The sequence below is a fragment of the Saccostrea cucullata genome, unplaced genomic scaffold, assembly GCF_032062105.1.
Source record: "Saccostrea cucullata isolate Sc308-1 unplaced genomic scaffold, CSIRO_AGI_Scuc_v1 ctg1250, whole genome shotgun sequence".
NCBI classification, from domain to species: Eukaryota; Metazoa; Mollusca; class Bivalvia; order Ostreida; family Ostreidae; genus Saccostrea; species Saccostrea cuccullata.
Window position 1 is genome coordinate 64,205 of NW_026928546.1, and position 22,828 is coordinate 87,032.

At 35.5% G+C, this 22,828-nt stretch overlaps 1 protein-coding gene and 1 long non-coding RNA gene across 3 annotated transcripts in view; both read left to right on the forward strand.

Annotated features, from left to right (window-relative positions):
• The window catches only part of LOC134277893 (glucose-6-phosphate 1-dehydrogenase-like), a 31,563-nt gene that overhangs the window by 5,076 nt on the left and 3,659 nt on the right, over positions 1 to 22,828 (forward strand). The window contains exons 6-12 of one of the 2 annotated variants that reach the window (XM_062760189.1): positions 78 to 203; positions 6,554 to 6,647; positions 6,826 to 6,952; positions 7,488 to 7,577; positions 7,942 to 8,150; positions 8,532 to 8,701; positions 11,410 to 11,739. In XM_062760189.1, the coding sequence (XP_062616173.1) occupies positions 78 to 203; positions 6,554 to 6,647; positions 6,826 to 6,952; positions 7,488 to 7,577; positions 7,942 to 8,150; positions 8,532 to 8,701; positions 11,410 to 11,503 (910 nt within the window). In that variant the 3' untranslated portion in view covers positions 11,504 to 11,739. Of the gene's footprint in view, positions 1 to 77; positions 204 to 6,553; positions 6,648 to 6,825; positions 6,953 to 7,487; positions 7,578 to 7,941; positions 8,151 to 8,531; positions 8,702 to 11,409; positions 11,740 to 22,828 lie in introns of those variants that run through there. The other variant, XM_062760190.1, reaches the window with a different exon arrangement.
• On the forward strand, positions 18,193 to 18,943 carry LOC134277880 (uncharacterized). The gene is made up of 3 exons (XR_009994343.1): positions 18,193 to 18,346; positions 18,636 to 18,702; positions 18,909 to 18,943. It is a non-coding gene; the product is annotated as an uncharacterized LOC134277880 (long non-coding RNA).

The following is a 22,828-nucleotide window of genomic DNA, read 5'->3' on the forward strand; positions in this document are numbered from 1 at the left end:
TGTGTCTGTTTGTAGGTTTGCTATGTAGCTATGTCTATTTGTAGATTTGCTATATAGCTTTGTCTGTTTGTTTGTAGGTTTGCTAACAAGATCTTCAGTCCTGTGTGGAACAGAGATGGGATTGCCTCAGTCGTCATCAGCTTTAAGGAGCCATTCGGAACCCAGGGAAGGGGAGGCTACTTTGATGAATTTGGAATTATAAGGTAAAAAGAGTCCAGTTTCACAATTAAAGTATCAGAAATAAGTGCCACTATGCTTCAAGATTAAATACAGTATGAGGAATAAGTGGGGGAATGCTTCATATTTCAATAAGCTAGGTTAAGTTTAAGAAAAAGTTATTATGACCTTGAATTTCCATTTGACCTTGCAGTCACTTATTTTTATTTTAAATATAAGTCCGTGTTGTTGTGAGATGTGTTGTATTTGTATTATTTCATCATGTATATTATTAGTAACATTAAGTTTCTTGAACATTCCAGAGTGGTCAATATGTTAGGTAATTTTCTAGAACATTCTTGAACTTTGTGTATGTCCAGAACTTTCCAGTAATATCATGTACTTACAACTTCTAGAATATTCTAGATTGATGATACTGTATAAATATCCTGTCAATTCGATGCATAGATACGATTGTCTTACAAGCATCATTGAGGTACGTATTACTGGGATATAATTTCACTGGGACATTGTGTGCAGCAACGGACACTCTGATGTATGTATTTTTAGATTTTTGCTAAGTTTGTACTTAATGATTTGTATATTACTGTAAATAAATTATTGTTAAGTTTAAACTGTGTGATTGATCTTTGCTGGCATTTAGGGTTATTCTCACCCATAACAGAATTGGGGGCTCGTCCGGGATAAAGAATTTTTTTTTGCACTTTTGCAGTTTATTGTCAAAATTTTGTTTATTGAACCGTTAAATTTGATTATAAGCCAGCAGAAATCAACATGGTGTTTTCGGTCACAGACTTTCTAAGTTCACCAAGTGTTCAGGTTTTTGATTCGTTAAAAAAGGATGACTTGATCGCATTAGGTATGCATTTTGGGTTAGAAGTTAAATCCTCACAGAGAAAGCAAGACATTAGAATTAAGGTTGCAAACAAACTTGTAGATGAAAACATCTTTGAAAAATACGAACTTCCAGAATATACAGTTAGATCAGAGTTAGGCTCTTATAAAATGGCAGACTATCAGTTTCAATTAGAGTTAGAGAAAATGCGATTAGAAAGAGAAAAATTAGAAAGAGAAGATCGAGAAAGAGAAAGGGAAGAACGAGAAAGAGAAAGAGAAGAACGAGAGCGTGAACGGAAATTTGAATTAGACAAATTAGAAAGACAAGAGCACTTTGAGTTAGAGAAATTAAGATTACAGCAGAATTCAGAACCCTCATTTGTCAGGAATGAATTTGATGCAGCAAAAAATATTAGGTTAGTTCCGAAATTTCAAGAAAAATCTGTATACAAGTATTTTCCCCAATTCGAGAAAGTCGCAGAAAATCTTAAATGGCCACAACACGTTTGGTCAACAATGTTACAAAGTGTACTGGTTGGCAAAGCAGCTGAGGTATACTCTGCACTAGGGGTAGCTGAAAGTTCAGACTATGAGAAGGTCAAAGCAGCAATATTAAAAGCATATGAATTAGTACCTGAAGCATATAGACAAAAGTTCAGAAAGTATAGAAAGTTTGATAATCAAACATTTGTTGAATTTTCACGAGAGAAAGAAGATTTATTTGATCACTGGTTTAGATCTAAGAAACTTGATAAAACTTTTGCTAATTTGCGCCAAGTCATCCTGGTAGAAGAGTTTAAGGAATGTGTTACTCAAGATTTGAAAACACATCTAGAAGATAAGAATGTGAAAACTCTTGAAGAGGCAGCAGTCATATCTGATACTTATGCTCTGTCTCATAAAAAGAATTTTGTATCAAGATCTCAGACTAGCAGTAATTCTACAAATTCAGACACATATAAAAAGAGTGGTTCAGGGTCTCAGTCTTTCACAAGTTCCCAGTCTCCATCCCAAGGTGGTTCTAAGTCCGGTCCAGGACGTTTTGAAGGATCTTCTGGAATAGGGTCGCTTCCTACTTGTAGTTATTGTAAGAAAAAAGGTCATCTGATCAGTGAATGCTTTAAACTTAAGAGAAAAAAATGACTTTGATAAAACTCAACCACATGCTTGCGCGGCAGTTAGAGGTGATAGAGAAGCCTTAGTTTCGATTTGTTCTGACACTCCTGATGTCCAGGGTTCACAGTCCAGTTCTATTGATTCTATGGAGGATTATAAGCCCTTTATGTCTCAGGGATTTGTTTCACTCGGTGACTCTAGCGAAATAAAACCTGTCCAGATTTTGAGAGATACTGGTGCTGCACAGACGTTATTGTTAGAGGGCATGCCTCCTTTGTCTGAGCAGACTTCTACTGGTGGGTCAGTTTTATTACAGGGTGTGGAGCTAGGCGTCATTGATGTTCCCCTGCATAGAATTAGTTTGAAGTCAGATTTAGTTACTGGACCTGTTATCGTAGGTGTTCGACCTACTCTTCCCGTTCCAGGCATTTCTTTGTTGCTAGGTAACGATTTAGCTGGTGGAAAAGTTGTACCAGATCCTATAGTTTGTGAGAAAATCACTCCAGATGTCATGTGCGACCATGAAGATGATGACATTTATCCAGCTTGTGCTGTGACTAGAGCGATGGCCAGAAGACGAGAAATGGAGGCAGACCATACTCAAGCCTTTGACAAAACGAATTCCTCTGTTGATATTGATTTGAATGACACTTTCTTATCTGACCTTGATGGCACTCAAACCAACAAGCAACCACACAATATCAAGAAGCAAGAGAAGAAAGAACTGTTACCAAAATTTGGTGGTGAGGATGATGAGTTGCATCCACTAGTTAGCCAAGGCAAGGACATCCTCAGCCGAGAACGTTTACTCTCTGAACAACATAAAGACCCAGATATCATTCAACTAAGTAAGAGGGCACTTCCACCAGAAGAGGCCACTAAAGTTGGAGAATGCTTCTATATGAAAGATGGCATCCTTATGCGAAAATGGCGACCACCTGACGCCTCTCCAGATGAAGTGTGGCGTGTTGTTCACCAGATAGTGGTCCCAGCTGCTTATCGTGGAGATGTCATGAGTTTAGCTCACGATACACCTTTGGCTGGTCATTTAGGTATCAATAAGACTTATAATAGGATTTTGAGTCATTTTTATTGGCCTAAGCTAAGGAAGGATGTTTCTGAGTTTTGTAAGTCGTGTCATGTCTGTCAGATGGTAGGTAAACCGAATCAGAAGATACCATCCGCTCCTCTCCAACCAATTCCAGCTTTTGAAGAACCGTTTAGTCGAGTGTTGGTGGATTGTGTAGGACCTTTGCCTAGGACCAGATCTGGGAACCAGTATTTACTTACCATTATGTGTACATCCACTCGATTCCCTGAAGCCATACCTCTTAGGAATATAAAGGCAAAGAGCATAGTTAAGGCCCTAACCAAGTTCTTCAGTTTTGTAGGAGCACCAAAGGCAATTCAGTCGGATCAAGGCTCAAATTTTATGTCGGGGTTGTTCCAGCAAGTCATGCATGGGTTGGGTATAAGGCAATATAGATCAACTGCTTATCATCCTGAGTCCCAGGGAGCGCTAGAACGTTTTCATCAAACCCTAAAAACAATGCTGAAGACCTATTGTTACCAGTATGAGAAAGACTGGGATGAAGGGGTTCATCTTGTGCTATTTGCTGCACGAGAGGCAGTCCAGGAGTCTCTTGGGTTTAGTCCTTTTGAATTGGTGTTTGGTCATACGGTTAGGGGTCCTTTGAAATTGTTGAAGGAAAAGTGGCTGACTGAGACTAGTGATCTTAATCTTTTAGATTATGTGTCTGATTTCAAAGAAAAACTTTACAATGCTTGTAAATTAGCACAAGAAAATTTGAAGAGTTCTCAGATGAAAATGAAAATGTGGTATGACAAAGATGCCAGAAATAGGGTGTTTAAGCCAGGTGATAAGGTTCTTGTATTTTTACCTATTCCTGGTCATCCTTTACAGGCCAGATTTTATGGCCCTTATGAAATTGAAAGCAAGATCAGTGATGTAAACTATGTAGTTAAGACACCAGGTCGACGTAAAGAGAAACGGGTTTGTCACATTAACATGTTAAAAGAGTATTTTGAAAGGTGTGACCGAAATTCTGTAAAACCAGTTTCCACTTTAGCCAACGCTAAGACTGTTCAAAATTGTATTGAGAGTGATGCGAGTGTAGAGATGAATGAGAAAGATTGTAATCAGAGTGTCCGCTTGAAAAACTCAGAAATTTTGGCTGATTTTGATGCCAAACTTGGACATTTGAACATTCACCAAAAAGAACAAGTTAAAAACTTGATGAATGAGTATCATCAAATCTTTTCGGATGTTCCAAAGAAAACTAATGCAGCTTGTCATGATGTCATAGTGAGTGACGTTCTGCCTATCAAACAACATCCGTACCGTCTCAATCCAATAAAATTGCAGTACCTAAGAAGGGAAGTGCAGTACATGTTGGACAATGACATTGTTGAACCTAGTAAAAGTGATTGGAGCTCACCATGTATTCTTGTACCAAAACAGGACGGTTCGTACCGATTATGTACAGACTATAGAAAGGTGAATTCTGTTACCAAAACTGATTCATTTCCAATACCTAGAATCGATGACTGTATTGACCGCATTGGAAACGCCAAATTTGTCAGTAAATTTGACCTGTTGAAAGGCTACTGGCAAGTGCCGTTAACAGAAAGAGCAAAAGAAATATCTGCTTTTGCAACACCAGATGGACTTTACCAGTATAAAGTAATGCCTTTTGGCATGAAAAACGCACCGGCTACATTCCAAAGGATGATTCACTCCCTTCTTCAAGACCTTGAGGGATGCGAGGCCTACATTGATGATGTCGTCATATACAGCGACACATGGGACGAACATCTCCGAATCATGCGTGCTTTATTTGACATTTTAGCTAAAGCAAACTTAACTGTGAACCTTGAGAAGAGCGAATTTTGTCATGCTTATGTTGAGTATTTAGGTCATAGAGTAGGTCAAGGTTATGTTACACCCATTATGGCTAAAGTGGAAGCTATTGCAAAGTTCCCGATTCCTACAAACAAGAAAGAGTTAATGAGGTTTTTGGGCATGGCTGGGTTTTACAGAAAATTTTGTCCAAATTTTTCCTCAGTTGTAAGTCCACTTACAAATCTTTTACAAAAGAGGGTTAACTTTGAATGGACAAAGGACTGTGAAAAATCATTTCAAAAAATCAAATCTGTCCTTATGAGCAACCCAGTTCTGTCAACTCCAGATTTTTCTAAGCAATTTAAGCTTACTGTTGATGCTAGTGATGTTGGAATCGGGGCAGCTTTGTTTCAAGAACATAGTGATAAGGTAGATAGAGTTGTTTCTTATTTTTCAAAGAAACTTACAAAATGTCAACAAAAGTATTCCACCATTGAAAAGGAATGCCTTGCTTTGTTGTTAGCCTTACAGCATTTTGATGTTTATCTAAATGTTACTTTGCATCCAATTCTTGTATATACGGATCACAACCCCCTGACATTTTTGCATAAATTGTCAAACAAGAATCAAAGACTGACTAGATGGAGTTTGTTGTTACAAGAATACAACATAACAATTAAGCATATCAAAGGCAAAGACAATGTTATTGCAGATGCCTTGTCCAGAGTATCGTGAACATACATGATTTTGTATTAATGTACATGTATTTCATTTTGACGGTATAAGTTTTCATTGACATTCAAACTTTTTAAGGGGGGAGGTGTTGTGAGATGTGTTGTATTTGTATTATTTCATCATGTATATTATTAGTAACATTAAGTTTCTTGAACATTCCAGAGTGGTCAATATGTTAGGTAATTTTCTAGAACATTCTTGAACTTTGTGTATGTCCAGAACTTTCCAGTAATATCATGTACTTACAACTTCTAGAATATTCTAGATTGATGATACTGTATAAATATCCTGTCAATTCGATGCATAGATACGATTGTCTTACAAGCATCATTGAGGTACGTATTACTGGGATATAATTTCACTGGGACATTGTGTGCAGCAACGGACACTCTGATGTATGTATTTTTAGATTTTTGCTAAGTTTGTACTTAATGATTTGTATATTACTGTAAATAAATTATTGTTAAGTTTAAACTGTGTGATTGATCTTTGCTGGCATTTAGGGTTATTCTCACCCATAACAGTGTCAAAAGCCCTGTTATCTTTTTTTTTTTAAATATATAACGACAGATGTTAGATGTTTAAAGGGAATTTCAGCTCTGTCATGCTTTCCTGACCTTTACCCTCTTTTTATCCTTGACCTTTTTTTTGTCCTTGAGGAGCATTACAGGATAAGTTCATACAACTGCACATGCTTGAAAAAGGAAAAAAAAATTAACATTCAAGTCAATTACTGACCTGGTCCAGTATTTGTGTCAAATTAGATTTCATTTGTTTTAAATAATATAAGCAAAAAGAAAAGTGTATATGTTTCCATGGTTACAGAGATGTTATGCAGAACCACCTGTTACAGATTCTAACTTTGGTTGCCATGGAGAAGCCACCAACCACTGCTGCAGAAGACATCAGAAATGAAAAGGTCGGGGGTCAAAATTGTTAAAATGGTCAGAGGTCAAATTTAAGGGTCAGATTTTAATTGTGTAACAATTTCAACATTGCAAAACTTCATCATCTTTTAAAATGTCATTTTCAGGATTAAATCTTAGAAATGCCTTTGTTACATTAATTTATAAATGTCCTTGAACTTCTGTTAATAGGTGAAGGTTTTAAAGAGCATTTCTCCAATAGAGCTGGATAATGTAGTGCTGGGTCAGTACGTGGGAAATCCTGAGGGAGAAGGAGACGAAAAGATCGGATACCTGGAGGACCCCACCGTACCAAAAGGTGAGCTAAACCCTAAACCATAGGACCCCACCGTACCAAAATGTGAGATAACCCCTAAACCATAGGACCCCACCGTACCAAAATGTGAGATAACCCCTAAACCATAGGACCCCACCGTACCAAAAGGTGAGCTAAACCCTAAACCATAGGACCCCACCGTACCCCACCGTACCAAAAGGTGAGCTAAACCCTAAACCATAGGACCCCACAATACCAAAATGTCAGATACCCCTAAACCATAGGACCCCACCATACCAAAATGTGAGATACCCCTAAACCATAGGACCCCACAATACCAAAATGTGAGATACCCCTAAACCATAGGACCCCACAATACCAAAATGTGAGATACCCCTAAACCATAGGACCCCACCATACTAAAATGTGAGATAACCCCTAAACCATAGGACCCCACCATACGAAATGGTGAGCTAAGCCTTAGGGGAGCCACTAAGCCCAAGAACCCCACCCTACCAAAAAGTTAGTTATTGTCTATCTATTGTTATTCCTAATTTTATGTAAACTTTTAATTAAGGTTCCACGACGCCAACGTTCGTGACCGCGGTCCTGAAGGTGAACAACGAGAGATGGGACGGCGTACCTTTCATCCTCAGGTGTGGAAAGGGTAAGGTCAAGGTCAATCGATCATTAATATCAACGGCAAGGACAACTTAAAAAATGTTTGTTTGTCTTTCATTTTATAATTTTGAAAACATTTTAATCAGAGGTTGGGGACTATGCATAATCTTCAAAAACAGCATAAATTTTTGGCCAGTTTTAAGATTTGAAAAAAAAATGATGCAAGTCAATGTAGTCTTAATTCATGGATTACAGGGAGAATTAAGTCATTTTTCATTGAAATGCAGTCCATGTGAAATTTAACATATTTTGAAATAGAAACTGAGAAGTTTTGATTTTTCACAGGGCCAAAAGAGGCCTAAAGTGAACCTCATTCTTTTAATCATTCTATAAGATTTTATTTCTTTCAGCACTCAATGAGAGAAAAGCTGAGGTTAGGATACAGTTCAAGGATGTCGCTGGGGACATTTTCCCGTCAGGTGAAGTGAAGCGGAACGAGTTAGTTATCCGTGTCCAGCCTGATGAAGCAGTTTATCTGAAGATGATGACAAAATCACCGGGCATGTCATTTGGGTGTGAGGAGACGGAGCTGGACCTGTCTTATAACAGTAGATACAAGGTAAAAAGTACTAAATGTACTGGCAGGGACTAATCAAAGTACCAAAAGTACTGATAGAAGCAACATAGGGGAAATCAAAGAACCATAGGTTTTGACAGGAACTTGAGCAGACAAAAAAAAAATCAAAGTACCAAAAGTACTGACAGAGACTGAAGCAACTAGTTAAAATTTGGAATATGAGATATATTTGTGTAGGAAGTGTCGAATTAATATCTGTGTCAGTTATCATTTTGTTTCAGTTACATGACCTTAACTGTGTATTGAGATCATTTATATTTTATTTATTAATAAGGCTTTGTGTAAATTTAATATCTGTCAGCCATCTGTTTTTGGGTATACATCCTTAACTGTGTCTTTAGATCCTTTTTGTTGTATTCAAAGGACTTGAAGCTCCCTGATGCCTATGAACGGCTGATTCTGGACGTGTTCACTGGTTCTCAGATCCACTTTGTGCGGTCTGATGAATTGTACGAGGCCTGGAGAGTATTTACTCCTATACTGCATCAGATAGAGAAAGAGAAACCAAAACCTATACCCTACAAATATGGCAGGTAAGGGTGTGGGTGTGTGTGTTTGTATATACTAGGTGTTTGTATAATTATATGTGGATGTGTAGTGTTAGTAACAGTGTTATAGTTAGATGTTTTAGTATTTATATTTGTGTTGTATTGGTGTAAAGTAAATGTGCTAGCTTGAACTTTTCTATAGAACACATTTGTTATGTTTGATTTTCTACTCTTGTCAACCTTTTAGATTTATTTAATATCTTGATGATTAACAATTATCTGACTCCCCCCCCCCCCTGAAAATTGACCCGTTGACCTACTGTTTAATCAGCTGAAATCTGTTGTAAGTATAACATACTTTTATCAACGGGGTTTTAATTCCACAGAAACACAATTTCTGTTCAATCAGTCTGTAAAAAATTACACTATATTGCCACTATTTGCCTTAAATTTTTTTCAAGCAAGTAACAATCTTATTAAAATTAGATATTAGATCCGCTCGCATACTCCTTACACTAACATCTAACAACATCTTGTAGAGGGTCATGTCAGAGGTCAAATTCTATAAACCAATCAAATCGTTGCCTGCAAAATCATTGTATATTGCCCTCAAATGCTGCCCTATAATTTTTCCTTGTTAAAGCTGAACACGACTCGTAAATAAGCCATTTTTTAATATTACTTTCTACGATATCAAGACCAGGGTATACACTTTGCATTTGTTACACCTTGGTACTTTTTTGTCATAGGTATAGGCATAGAATGGTGACCTGTATTCATGCCTATTTTCTTGCATTAACTTTGTTTACATTTAAAAGTAGTTTTTAGTACAGTATTTGTGTGTTCTTTTTTTGTATAATGCAACAACTGTTGTTAGTTTCACCGTTATCTTACTCTCCTGTATTAGAAGAGGTACAGTTATTTTTTGTTTTTACCGAGTGATATATAGAATACATCTGTCTATTCCAGTGATAATTGATTACTCTGAGTAGTGTCTAATTGAAACAGTGTCTTTATATAAGGGCCCTGAGATAAAGTGAGAAGCCAATCAAATATGGCAGACAAATTCTTTTATGAATTATGTTCAGCTTCAACATGGTTCTTTATTCTTATAATTATCTTGTAAATAGGAACCACAAAACAAGTATAGATTTCTATCAAATTAAATATCTGTATATGAAGATAATGAACAGTATTCTTGATCAAAAGTCCATTAAACAATACAAAATAGGAGCAGAGCAAACATGGACCTATAAACCATTAGAGGTGGGATTAGATGCCATGGAAGTGTGAACATCCCTAACTAAGAAAATCTGCTCCCTATATCTAATGGAATATTTCATGTAAAATGTTTTAAGAAAACTCACAATGTGAGTTTTCTTAAAACATTTTACAAGAAATATTGAACATGTCATGTACTCACATTTAATCATAATTATGGCAAATGTTGGTGAAATGTTTTGATGATTTAAATTCATCTGTTTAGGCCAAAAAAAATTAATCAATTGTTTCTCAGGCACCGCCGCATCAGTTCAAAAACGGCCGCATTGATCAATTTTATTGACATATTGAAAAGGGAAATAACTCAATTTTCTATTTTTCCAAGTTGAAAAAGAAAATCGAGTTATTTCCCTTTTCATAAATGCTAAGAAAGACGTTTTCATTTGAAAAACAATACATTTCTTCAAAATCTTAAGTATTTGATCAGTTTTAAATAAATGTTTGGAATAACATTATTTAACATTGAATACAAATTATAACTAATTTCTGAGAACAAAACTTAAGAATTAGTAGATATTATCATTTTATGGAGCAAATGACTTACAAAAAAGGTGTAAAACCTGCTTCAAAAAAAAAAAAAAAAGCCTGCCTGCCGCATTGAATTTTGAATTTTTTGGCCTGAGAAACTATTAATTATTTTTTTTTTGGCCTTAGTATCAGAATCAAGTTTTCATATTCATAAAGTTTTTCTTCAAGACACAACAATAAATTCAAGATTACAATATAAAGACCCACAATATAATGAATATAATAGAAAGATCAAACCACAATATATTGACTACTATAGAAAGACCCACAATATAAGAATTGACCCAGAATATAATGAATACAAATACAATTTAAAGACCCACCATAAAGATGCACATAATAAATATGTTGACAATAAAAGACCCACAGTATATGCCCTTTTATACACCATACAAACCCTCAATGTATGCCCCTTTATACAGAGACCCCTAATATAATGCTCCACCATACAAACCGTCAATGTATGCCCCTTTATACAGAGACCCCTAATATAATGCTCCACCATACAAACCCTCAATGTATGCCCCTTTTATACAGACCTGGTCACCCACGTGGCTCAGTGGTTAGAGTGTCTGCTCTAGAGTCATGATGTAAGGAGTCAATCCTTACGTCGCGGGTTTGAATCCCACTGTGAGACGTGGAGACAGGTCCTTTGGATGAGACTGTTTCAACCAATGTCGCAGTAGGTGCTGGCATGAAAAAGATCCCTCCCTGCTCAAAGGCCCTGAGTGCCGAACATAGGACAAAACTTGCAGCTCTCCACTGGCAAGTTGTGGTGTCTCCGTATGAGTGAAAAATTCTCAAGAGGGACGTTAAACAATATACAATCAATCATCAATCATTATACAGACTAACAGTGTATGCCCCTATATACAGAGCCACAATATAGGAACTGTTATTACTCCTCTTTCCTCTTTGTTTGACTTCCCTCTTCCTGTTTTCAGCCGAGGGCCAAAAGAATCGGACCAGCTCTGCCATAAGTTTGATTTCAAATACTATGGGACTTACAAGTGGACTGATAAAAAAGCATCATTATAAACGTTTCTGTGATTAAGACTGTCACATCTTCCTGGTGTAGCTGTTGCCTTTCACCCCCACTGCTGATTGATGGTCTCTGGCTGTTCTGTTAACCTCCACCTGTTCCAGGATGTGATTAACACTCAATTTCTTACTAATCATCTCATCATGTAGTTATATTTATATGTACAAGAGACTATGTTTGGTCGATCAAAGTTTTTAAAAAAAATCTTTTGAACAAAATAAGAACGCAAGGATTGTTTCACTTTTTTTGTTTCTTTAGTGGTTCAGCAACTGTTTTACATATCTGGAGAACATAATTCTCTCTCTATCATTTTAATTATTTGTTATAACACATATATTTATATATATACATTAATTTTATTCATTGTTTAGGAAGTTGGATAATTGAAATTAAACCATTTTTTTCTTCTACTAAGTACTGTTTGATTTGTCTTTTGTTTTTTTTTTTTTTTTAGCTCACCTGAGCTGAAAACTTAATTTTTTGATCACTTGTTTTTCGTCTCTATCCCTTTATAAAATTTTCCCATTAGTGCATGTATGACTTATTTAGAACCACTGGGCAAATTTTAACCAAATTAACCACAAGGCAATGTTGGGTTAAGTGAATTCAATTTTTTTTTCCAAATGAGGGGGTAAACTCTCTTTCAATGGGAGATAATCAAGAGTGGAGATGGGGTGTTGTTTTATTAAAAATCTCCATCTCTAGAACAACTGGGAAAGAAAGTTAAAACTTTTTTTATGAAACTTTCTTAACATAGGGTAGCTTCAGATTATTACCCCAGTGGGGTAGGTAGGAGCAGCAAGGGAGGTTAGGGTTTTACATGGATTAGGAATAGTTATGCATTCAAAGATTTTTCTCAAGAGTAAAACAGCCATGATGACACAAATTGATAAGAAAGCATCCTCAGATAGTTAGATTCAAGTTTGTTAAAAAAATAAAACTGGAAAAACAGTCATTACAGAGCTAGGGAGGAAAATTAATAGGCTAGTGTCCCCATTGTGAAAACTTGTCAACCGGCATCAACACTGCTTACAAATCTTAAGAGTTAAAGATACTGTATTTCAAAATTTTGGAAATTTTATTATAAATTATTTCATCATACATTGCCAAGAGTAGGACAAAATTTGCAGCCCTCCACCAGCAAGTAGTGGGGTCTCCATATGAGTGAAAAATTCTTGATAGGGATGTTGAACAACAAAAATTCTACAATCAATCTTGAATGCCCTTCTTGAGAATTTAAATCTCGTCATGAAATATTGCCATTACCGGTCAAGTTCCTGGTGTGAGGGGATGCTCTGCCTAACGGTGATTTTGTTTATGTACCAGGGGTTAATAGAGAATAATACATACCCTTTTCCATATCACATCCTGTATCAGCCCGAGACACCAATATTCGGCCCGAAGGCTGATATTGGTCAAGGGCTGATACAGTATGTGATATGGAAAAAGGTATGCTTTATTATGTTTATTACATACTTAGTAATAAAATAAAGAACACATTAAGTTGAGAGGAAAAAAAGTAAACAATCATGCACGGACTTCTTACATGTGCATGGTCTATTGTCTCATACCGTTTGGGTTTGTTTCGACATGTACATGTACTTCTATTTCAAATGTGCAGTATCTGTAATTTGAAAATAATCTATTTTATTACCTAATCAAGTGAATTTTGTTGTTTTATTAGAGATTTAATATTTTCATCTATTCTGGATGTGTTTTCAGTTTTCCTTATCTTTTCAAACCGATCTATTGACCGGTCAATAGTATGCGCGTTCTATTGACCGGTGACATATTTCGTCAAAAACGATCCGGGTTTCGAATTTAGTTGTTTGTAACACTGCACAGACATGGTAAACAATCATCTTATTCGATTTTTCTGCATTCGTTTTAAAAAATGTGTGATTTCAATGGTCGGATATTTTTTTTAATGAGAGTTACTTTTAATTAATACACTGTGGGATGTGGAGACTGATCCTTCGGGTGAGACCTATCAACCGAGGTCCCGTGTAGCAGTAGGTGCTCTGCTGGCACGAAAGAGGTCCCTCTCCACCGGGAAGTGGTGGCGTCTCCATAAGAGTGAAAAATTTTCGAGAGGAATGTAAACAATAGTCTATACAATAAATCTTTAATTAATATTACAGATGCACAATATCTAGGTAAAAATTAACAATATGGTATGGGAACCTTATGTACTGAATATACAAATATGAACACTTAATCCGGAAAATAAAATTAGGTAATAAAACAATTATTTAATGCCTGAATAGTCAATAGACCAGAAAATTTTTCACTCGGTGCAGGGAACAGCTCAGTGTGTTCTATTGCCCTCGGCCGCTGGCCTCGGGCAATAGAACACACTGAGCTGTTCCCTGCACCTCGGGAAAAATATTCTGGTCTATTGACTGCTCAGGCATTAAATAATTGTATAATATGTCAATTAGATTATCTTTACATTCAAAAAGTTGAAATTAAGAGAATATGAAACCCCCAAAATATGTGCATGATCACAAGTACTGTTTTTTTTTGTCTAATTTTCTAGAGGTGTGATATTGATCTGTATCAGCCCCGCAAATCCATATCAGCCCTGCAGGGCTGATACAGCTATTGTGACAGCAGCCATATCACATATGCAAAAATCCTGTATTTATTACTAAGTATATTGGTAAGAGTCGTCTGTACAAATGTACAAGCTTGGGACAATCAACAAGTCCCAATAATAAATGCAATGTTGTTTGAAGATAGAAACAATTACAACAAGTCCCGATGATAAATGCAATGTTGTTTGAAAATAGAAACACTTTCAACAAGTCCCGATGATAAATGCAATGTTGTTTGAAAATAGAAACACTTTCAACAAGTCCCGATGATAAATGCAATGTTGTTTGAAAATAGAAACACTTACAACAAGTCCCAATGATAAATGCAATGTTGTTCAAAAATAGAAACACTTTCAACAAGTCCCAATGATAACTGCAATGTTGTTTGAAAATAGAAACACTTTCAACAAGTCCCAATGATAAATGCAATATTGTTTTAAAATAGAAACACTTTCAACAAGTCCCGATAATAAATGCAATGTTGTTTTAAAATAGAAACACTTACAACAAGTCCCAATGATGAATGCAATTCTGTTTGAAAATAAGATCACTTTATCTAGCTGCCTGGACTACTCATCACAAAAATCACTATTGAGCAGTTGAAAGAAATACAGATGACATTTCTTTATATCAACAGAGGAGTGTTCCATATTGAAAGCAGCTGCCTCCAGGCATTCAGGTTGTTTGGGAGCAAAGTCATATCTTGACTAATGATTGTAAACTGAGCATTCAATAAATTGCCTTGATTTTGAATGCTAAATTTCCGTATAATTTCATTATGGACTATTTATTAGCTATGTAATGAAGACATTATTTTGTTATACTATTTTCTTAAGGAAAAAAAACCCAAAAAATGATTCAAAACATTTGTCAGTACAGCTGTATATGATTTGCCAGAACTTATTTATGAGGAATTCAAAGTTTCTGAATAATGAATATCAGAAAATTATCATTTAGCATGTGATATAAAGCAAACCAACGAAATATTGAATTACATAGTAAAAATATATATTGCATACTATTATAATCTAGCTGTTTATTATCCATTTCAATTCTTGTATTTATTCTGTGTTTCTTGAAGAATTTCTTGAGAATGTCATAAACTTAAAAAAAAATGTTTGTTTCAGTTTATAAACATATACATGTATTACATACGTATGTAACATTTATTTCTGTCAATATTTTCTTTGACTTTTATGTAACTTCTTATTTTCTTTGTGTGATGTGGTGATTTTCACAAAAGAGTTATCTCTCTTTGTTTTCATACACTGTTTGTCATTGAGGGTAATTTCCGCATCTATTTTTAGTAACAGAAATTCTGTTCAGCTAAAGTATTTAAGATTTTTATTTAAAATAATTTTTGTCATTGTCATTTTTCAAATAATGATGGAAACTACACACAAGTTTTTATTTAAATCATAGACCTAAAACAAAGGGACCGCCGACTCCGATGACGTCACAATAGATATCACTATACGATCTCCCTCCGATTGCAGCGCCCTCACCGGGATGCATAGAAAACATCCGGTATTACAAAGATAACGTTATTTACATCTACGTTGTTGAGATATTATAGCATTGAATGAATTAAACTTTTGCCGAATGTACCAATTTTTTTAAGCTAATACACTAAAGAGTTCCTTGAGCAGTTTTTGAGGTATTTATCTTCTTTTTGAATGTGTAAAAAAAGCTAAAACGTGACTGATGTTCTGACATCATGATCACAGAGAAGTTGTCAAACTACATGCGAGGTTGCTCTATAGATGCTGTTCGATGAAAAAAAACGTTCATATTTAATTAAGAAACAAATAGGCCTATTTATTGCGTGGAATTTTTAAAGAGCAAAGGTCTTATGATTTATGAAAACGCCGATGGTTCGCAACAGGTCCAGGGCTGACGTACGTAGCACCCTATTATTAAGGTACAGTAACACGAATAATAAGGAGATAGAAATTAATAACCAACAGGAGTATTCCTTGACAAACCCATAGGCGCCCCCCTTTTTATTTTCAAAGATATACATAATGTAGACATTGATCATTGGGGGGTGGGTTTAGCCCCCCCCCCCCCCCCTCTTTCAACAGGCACGTTTTAGTTTAATTTTAAAAAAATGGATAATTGGTAGTGTTCGGATAAAAATTTGGTACTAAAATAAGTTCAATCCTACCGCCCCCCCCCCCCCCCCCCCCTTAAAAATAGGATTTTCGAGTTTGTACAAAAAGGACACTTTTTTTTGGCTTGTCAAACTTTTTATTGGTTTGAATTTCAGTATAGAGCTAAAAGGTAGTTCAATATTTATGCTCACAAATTTGACATGCATCTTTAAAAAAAAAAGAAAGAAAGAAAAGTTGTATCCCATTTTTAGTATGATTCTTTAAATAAAAAAGAATACTTTTCCTTTACTACATAACAAGGTATAGGGGGTATAGGGAGTATAATTTCATGAAAAGAAAAAAATGATAAGATTTACAAGTGTATGTGTGTTTTGAGCTACATTAATTGTAACTGCAGAAGTTAAAAGATCAAACAGTTTAATCATAGTGGCAATTGAACTTGTATATATATATATAATAAAAAATAATAACTTAGTAGTGTTTGTTCTTCAAAGCTGTTGAGAAGACTGAGAATTATAATGCTCACATTGCTCAGCAATTATTATTTTGTACTTAGCAGTTGTGATTAATTGCACTGGAAATAATTATTTTAAAAGACATTAAATATGCCATATATCTAAAGCAGTGCTCACAAAATATAAGCTCACTATAGAAAAAGATGACTTGTTAAACTGTAAAATCACCTTCACAAATTTAAAGAAGTAACTCTCATATACAATTCTAAACCATGCATAATTAATGACAGTTAGCAGTGTTTTAAGTTGAATGACATTTTTAATCAATCAAAAAGTGGAAAAGTCTAATATATAACAATAATTTTAATAATATTTCATTCCAGTCATAATAAATTACATGTATTTAATATTTATATTGATGCAGTTTGTATATGAGTTATGATATACAAAAGTTAATAATAATCCCATTCTGGATATACAGTATAGTTGAAAAAATTGGACTTCCAAACAATCCAGTCATGTTCAACTCCTCCTTGCATAGACACACCACTTTTGTTGTTTTGTTCCCTTTGAATTGTTCTGTCACATTTAACTTGTCACACCAGATGGTACATGGAATGGTACATGTTCTCGAAAACATTTTCCATAGGGTTTGGTGCCACTGTGCAAGGCAGACATCATCTACAAACCTTGTGGGGGAAAAATAAAAATCTGTTATGAATTCTATTGATCATTGACAATCTTCGATTAACACTGATTAAATAATAAAACCTAAAAGAGTAATTACTAACTTTTTAAAAATACATATGTAGTTCATTATAACCATAGGCGCTTGTTTTTCTAGGTGTGTCAAAGTACCCTCATTAAAATAAAAATTCGCTGAAATAAGCACGTTTTAAAAATGTCATATTTACTGTATATAAAAATCCTTTTTTAAGGGTACTCAGACACACCTAGAAAAACGCATAATACACAAAATACACCATCCTGAAACCAAGCGCCTGTGATTATAACGGGAACATATCAATTCATTACCGGTAAGTTGTTGATCTAAATCTGTAAACGGCAGTTCACGATGTATTTATTTATATCAATTCAGCATAGATCTGAAATTGGTCTTTGTTTAAAAATTGGAAGATAATAAATTATTTTTGTAAAATAAATAAGAAGATAATCATGTACTACCGTAAAATATAATCGACAGCATTCAAGAGATGTCACGTCATGGTCAGCTGATGTCTGCATTTAAAACGTTTCCATCGACTCCACAGCGTAAAGTTATAACTTCCGAAGTAGTAAATCGAGATCATTTCGTGGAAGGAAGATTAGCTAAGTGATTGATTTCTCTAATTTGTTGATATTTCCTTAAAGAATGCAAAAAATCATGCTGCGACAACAGTAATTTCGTTACAGGAAGTTTGTTTCTATGCATCCCGGTGAGGGCGCTGCAATCGCAAGAAGATAGTGATTGTGACGTCATAAGTCGGCAGTCCCTTCGATTTAGGTCTATGTTTAAATGTATTGTTTAATATTTTGATAATTTCAACATCACTTCCTGTGATCACGTGACTTCATAGTTTATGATTTTGCACGAAATGTTTCGCGCTATGAAGGCTGTGTGTTGAACAATAACATTGTTGAAGCTGAATTATTTCTAGCTAGGTGTACCAACTGTAAGTTTACATTTTTTTAATATAACTTTGCTCATAATAGTAAAGTATGTTTTGGTAGGGTTCTTTTAATATTTGACAATGTAAAGTCTGAAAATATTTATTTTAATAGAATAAGTTCAGCATGTTTTGTTGATAAATGTTCCATATAATATTGGCTATTCATTTTATTTCTGGTGATGTTTAATAGACTTTTGTTATGAAGAAGTTTAAAATTATTTTACGAGACATACTTTTGTTATTGTTTACAACTACAATTAGAGGTAACATAGGTATATTGATTTTTGGTTAGGTTGTACAGTATCACTGTGGTCGACGGTGACCTTGACCTGAGTTTATGCATTGAGGCCCTAGTTGGGGTAAGATTTATATGAAAGCATGTTATATTTATTCATGAGATTATTATGAGTGTAATATGTTATAAATCTTTATAATGAAAAGGTCAACTGTCCGTCATATTTTGTAAAATTATTTTTATTCATATTTTTTAGTAATGCTTCATAATATTCATGTGAATTTACATTTGTAAGTAATGTCATGTTTTTCTTATTTTTCATTTGTACAGCACACTGTCATTTATTACTGCCAATATCATTACCATTATATTAATTTGTAATATCATTGATATTCATAATTAATAAACTTATAAAAAGAACAAATCTGGTTATCACAAAATGGCGTCGTGGACAGGATATATTAATGGTTAACTCGGATTATATGGCAGTGTGATGTGCATAATTTAGGTCTCCAGTATCAACATGAGAGTTAATGGTTCAGTGACGATATGATGTGAAGAGCTGTTTTGGACAACTAGAGCAACTTAGGATTCATTTGGTAGGAGAGTTACAGTGTATTATTTATTACCATGTCGGAAGAAGAATTAAAAGCCAAATTGACATTTCAAACTATGAAGACTGAAAAATTAGAACATGAACTAATAAAAGCAAACACCATTATTGAAAAATTAAATGCCGATGTACATAACATGAGTTTCGCTAAATCAGAAGAACATAAAACTGTTTTCATAGCAAGGGAGAAGAAAATACCAAAACTGTGTGGACGACCTATAAGTGTTAATGACCCAGACATATGCGAGTGGATTCATGATGTAAAACAACACTTAAAAACAATTGAACCATTAGATGCCAAACTTGATTTCATTTACGACAACATTGGTGGACAATGTAAGGACGAAATACGCTTACGACCAGAGAACGAAAGGGATTCTCCAGAAAAAATATTTAACATTATACGTTCAGTGTTTACTAATTACCAAACTATTGCAGCACTACAACAGCAGTTTTACCAGCGCAACCAAGAACAGGGTGAAACTCTACAAAAGTACTCACTGGCATTGATGAAGCTTATGGAGAAGATCCACAACAAGGATTCAAGTGTGATTACCGATAAGGACACAATGTTGAAAGAAAAATTTGTTGATGGAATTCGGGATGACAGTCTGAGAAGAGAGATGAGACGTTACTTACATCAGTTCAAGGATATGAACTTTCCTAAATTCAGAGAGACAGTGATTGACTGGTCGGAAGATTATAGAAGTCGTAATCTACCACAACAGTGTTCATCAGAAGGAGCTAAAGTACAATTAGTTGATTCGTTGGAAGACATTAAGAAGTTACTACTGAAGCAACAACAGCAACTGGACAGACACAGCAGAGAATTGCAGACGCTAACAGAAAAGTTCAATTCTACCGCAAGATGTGCAGAACCCAAACAGCCTAAGAGACAGATTGACAATGTTAAGAAAAACTATGTGACATGTTTCAAGTGCAGTGGCAAGGGTCATAAAGCAAATCAGTGTCCATCTGTTTTCCCATCAGAAGCTAGGAAAAGCAACTCCAAGCAAGATGTTAATAAACAGGGGGAATAACAACTTCTGTAGTGAAGAGTCGAACTGCAGGAGTGGAAATTGAAGACTCGCAAACAGACATTCGTGACAGAGTTTTTGACAAAGGAATTGGACCTTGTCCCGTAAAGTCAGTGAAAATTGAAAACCAAGATACAATGTGTTTGTTAGACACTGGTTCTCAAATTTCAACAGTGACAGAAACATTTTTTAGAAGTCTACTTGATAATAAGCCAAAACTTCATGATGTTACTTCTTGGATGAAGGTGACTGGAGCTAACAACCTACCTATTCCATACCTTGGATATGCGGAAGTTGAGATTAGCATCCCAGATATAGTCACAATTCCAAATGTTGGTGTATTAGTTGTGAGGGATCCCGATGACGATTTTGGTCGAGAACGGAAGAGCCGAGTACCAGGAGTCCTTGGAAGTAATTTCTTCGAACTTCTGAAAACTCATTTGGAGTCCGTGTCTGATACCAAAGATAAACTTTTGTGTGACACATGGAATGTTGTGTTATCCATGTATCAAATGACATCAGAAGTTAACAGGCTTAGTTTTGCCAAAGTTGGACGAATTCCAGTAAAAGTACCAGCTGAATCCATGGTGACTGTGATGTGTACTACACGACAAAGCCGAGGATGTTCGAATGTACTAGTACAGGCAATTCAAAGTCCTCATGGAAATTTACCACGCAATGTGATGGTGATAGACTCTTATTCAGAGATTTCAAATGGAAGAGTGCCAGTACGAGTGATAAATTTAGGGACTGAAGATGTGTGGTTAAATCCTAGGACGAGGATTGGGACAGTTCAAGAAGCAGAAATAGCAGATTCCTTACATAATTCTGTTCAAGTGACAGTGAAGGATAATGAAATTCAAGTCCAAATTGACGGAGAGACAGAAAGAGCTTCAGATATTACCGAACATGGAAATGGAAAAATCAAATTACACGGACATGACTTTGATATAGACACCACTCTTAGTAGTGAACAACAGCGAAAACTTGCACACTTATTGCAGAAACATAAAGCAGCATTTTGCAAAGATGAAGACGACTTGGGATATACATCAACGGTAAAGCACCACATAGAACTGACTGATAACAAACCCATCGCTGTTCCACATAGACGGGTACCACCCCACATGATGCAAGAGGTGAAACAGCTCATTCAGAAGTTCCTTGATCAGCAAGTAATTAGACCAAGTACTAGTCCATACGGAGCTGCAGCTGTATTGGTTCGGAAAAAGGATAAATCACTTCGTTTATGTGTAGACTTTCGTCTTCTTAACCAAAAGACAGTAAAGGATGCTTTTCCCTTACCGAGAATTGAAGAGTCATTGGATGCTTTATGCGGATCAAAGTATTACAGCACGATTGATTTAGCACAAGGTTACTATCAAGTCGCTTTAGATGACGAGTCGATACCAAAGACCGCATTCCGTATAGGATCCGGAGGATTGTACGAATACCTTAGAATGCCTATGGGTTTGTGTAACAGTCCAGGAACTTTTCAACGTTTGATGGAAGCATGTCTTGGAGACAAGAATTTTGAGTTTCTACTGATATACTTAGACGATATTTTGGTCTACTCATCAACTTTTGAACAACACCTAGAAAGACTTGATTTTGTATTTTCAAGACTGACCAAACACGGTTTGAAAATTAATCCAAAGAAGTGCCATTTCTTCAAACAAGAAGTCAAGTATTTGGGACATAAAATTTCCAGAAAAGGCATTGAAACTGATCCCAGCAAAATATCTGCCATCACTACTTGGACTAAACCAAAATCTGAGAGGGAATTGCGTTCATTCTTAGGATTATGTTCGTACTACCGAAAATTTGTGAAAAACTTTAGTAAAATAGCTGCCCCATTACATGCTATCCTTACCAAACAGGAGAAGAAAACCAAGCGAACAAGGATAAAAATGGTAGATGGTTCATTTTGTGTGAGATGGAATGAAGACTGTGATCATGCATTTATGAAGTTGAAAGAAGCACTTACGACAACTCCTATCTTGGGATACCCGGACTTCAAGAGACAGTTCATCTTGGAAATTGATGCAAGTTACGACGGGTTAGGCGCAGTGCTATCGCAAGATCAGGATAAAGGACGTGTTGTCATAGCATACGCTTCAAGAAGTCTTCGTCCAACAGAGAGAAATATGTCTAACTACAGTTCTATGAAACTTGAACTACTTAGTTTGAAATGGGCTATAACAGAAAAATTCAGAGACTATCTGTTAGGAGGAAAATTCGTTGTTTACACCGACAACAATCCGTTAAGCCATTTTAAGACTGCTAAGTTAGGATCCGTAGAAATGAGATGGGCTGCTCAACTGGCGCAATTTGACTTTGAGATCATGTTCAGATCAGGACGTTCAAATAGGAATGCTGACGCACTTAGTAGAAAAACTGTTCATGCAGAATCCATTTCAACCGAGGAAATGTCAGTGGCATGGTGTGCAGATAAAACAGAACATGTATATTCAGAAGAAATTCTTACCAATTTGGTGAAAAGTACAACATTAACTGATGTGCAGAGCCTGCAGACTAAGGAAAAATCAAAAGATGATTCTGAGTTTATAGCAACTAAGATGTTTCCAGAATTTTCCAAG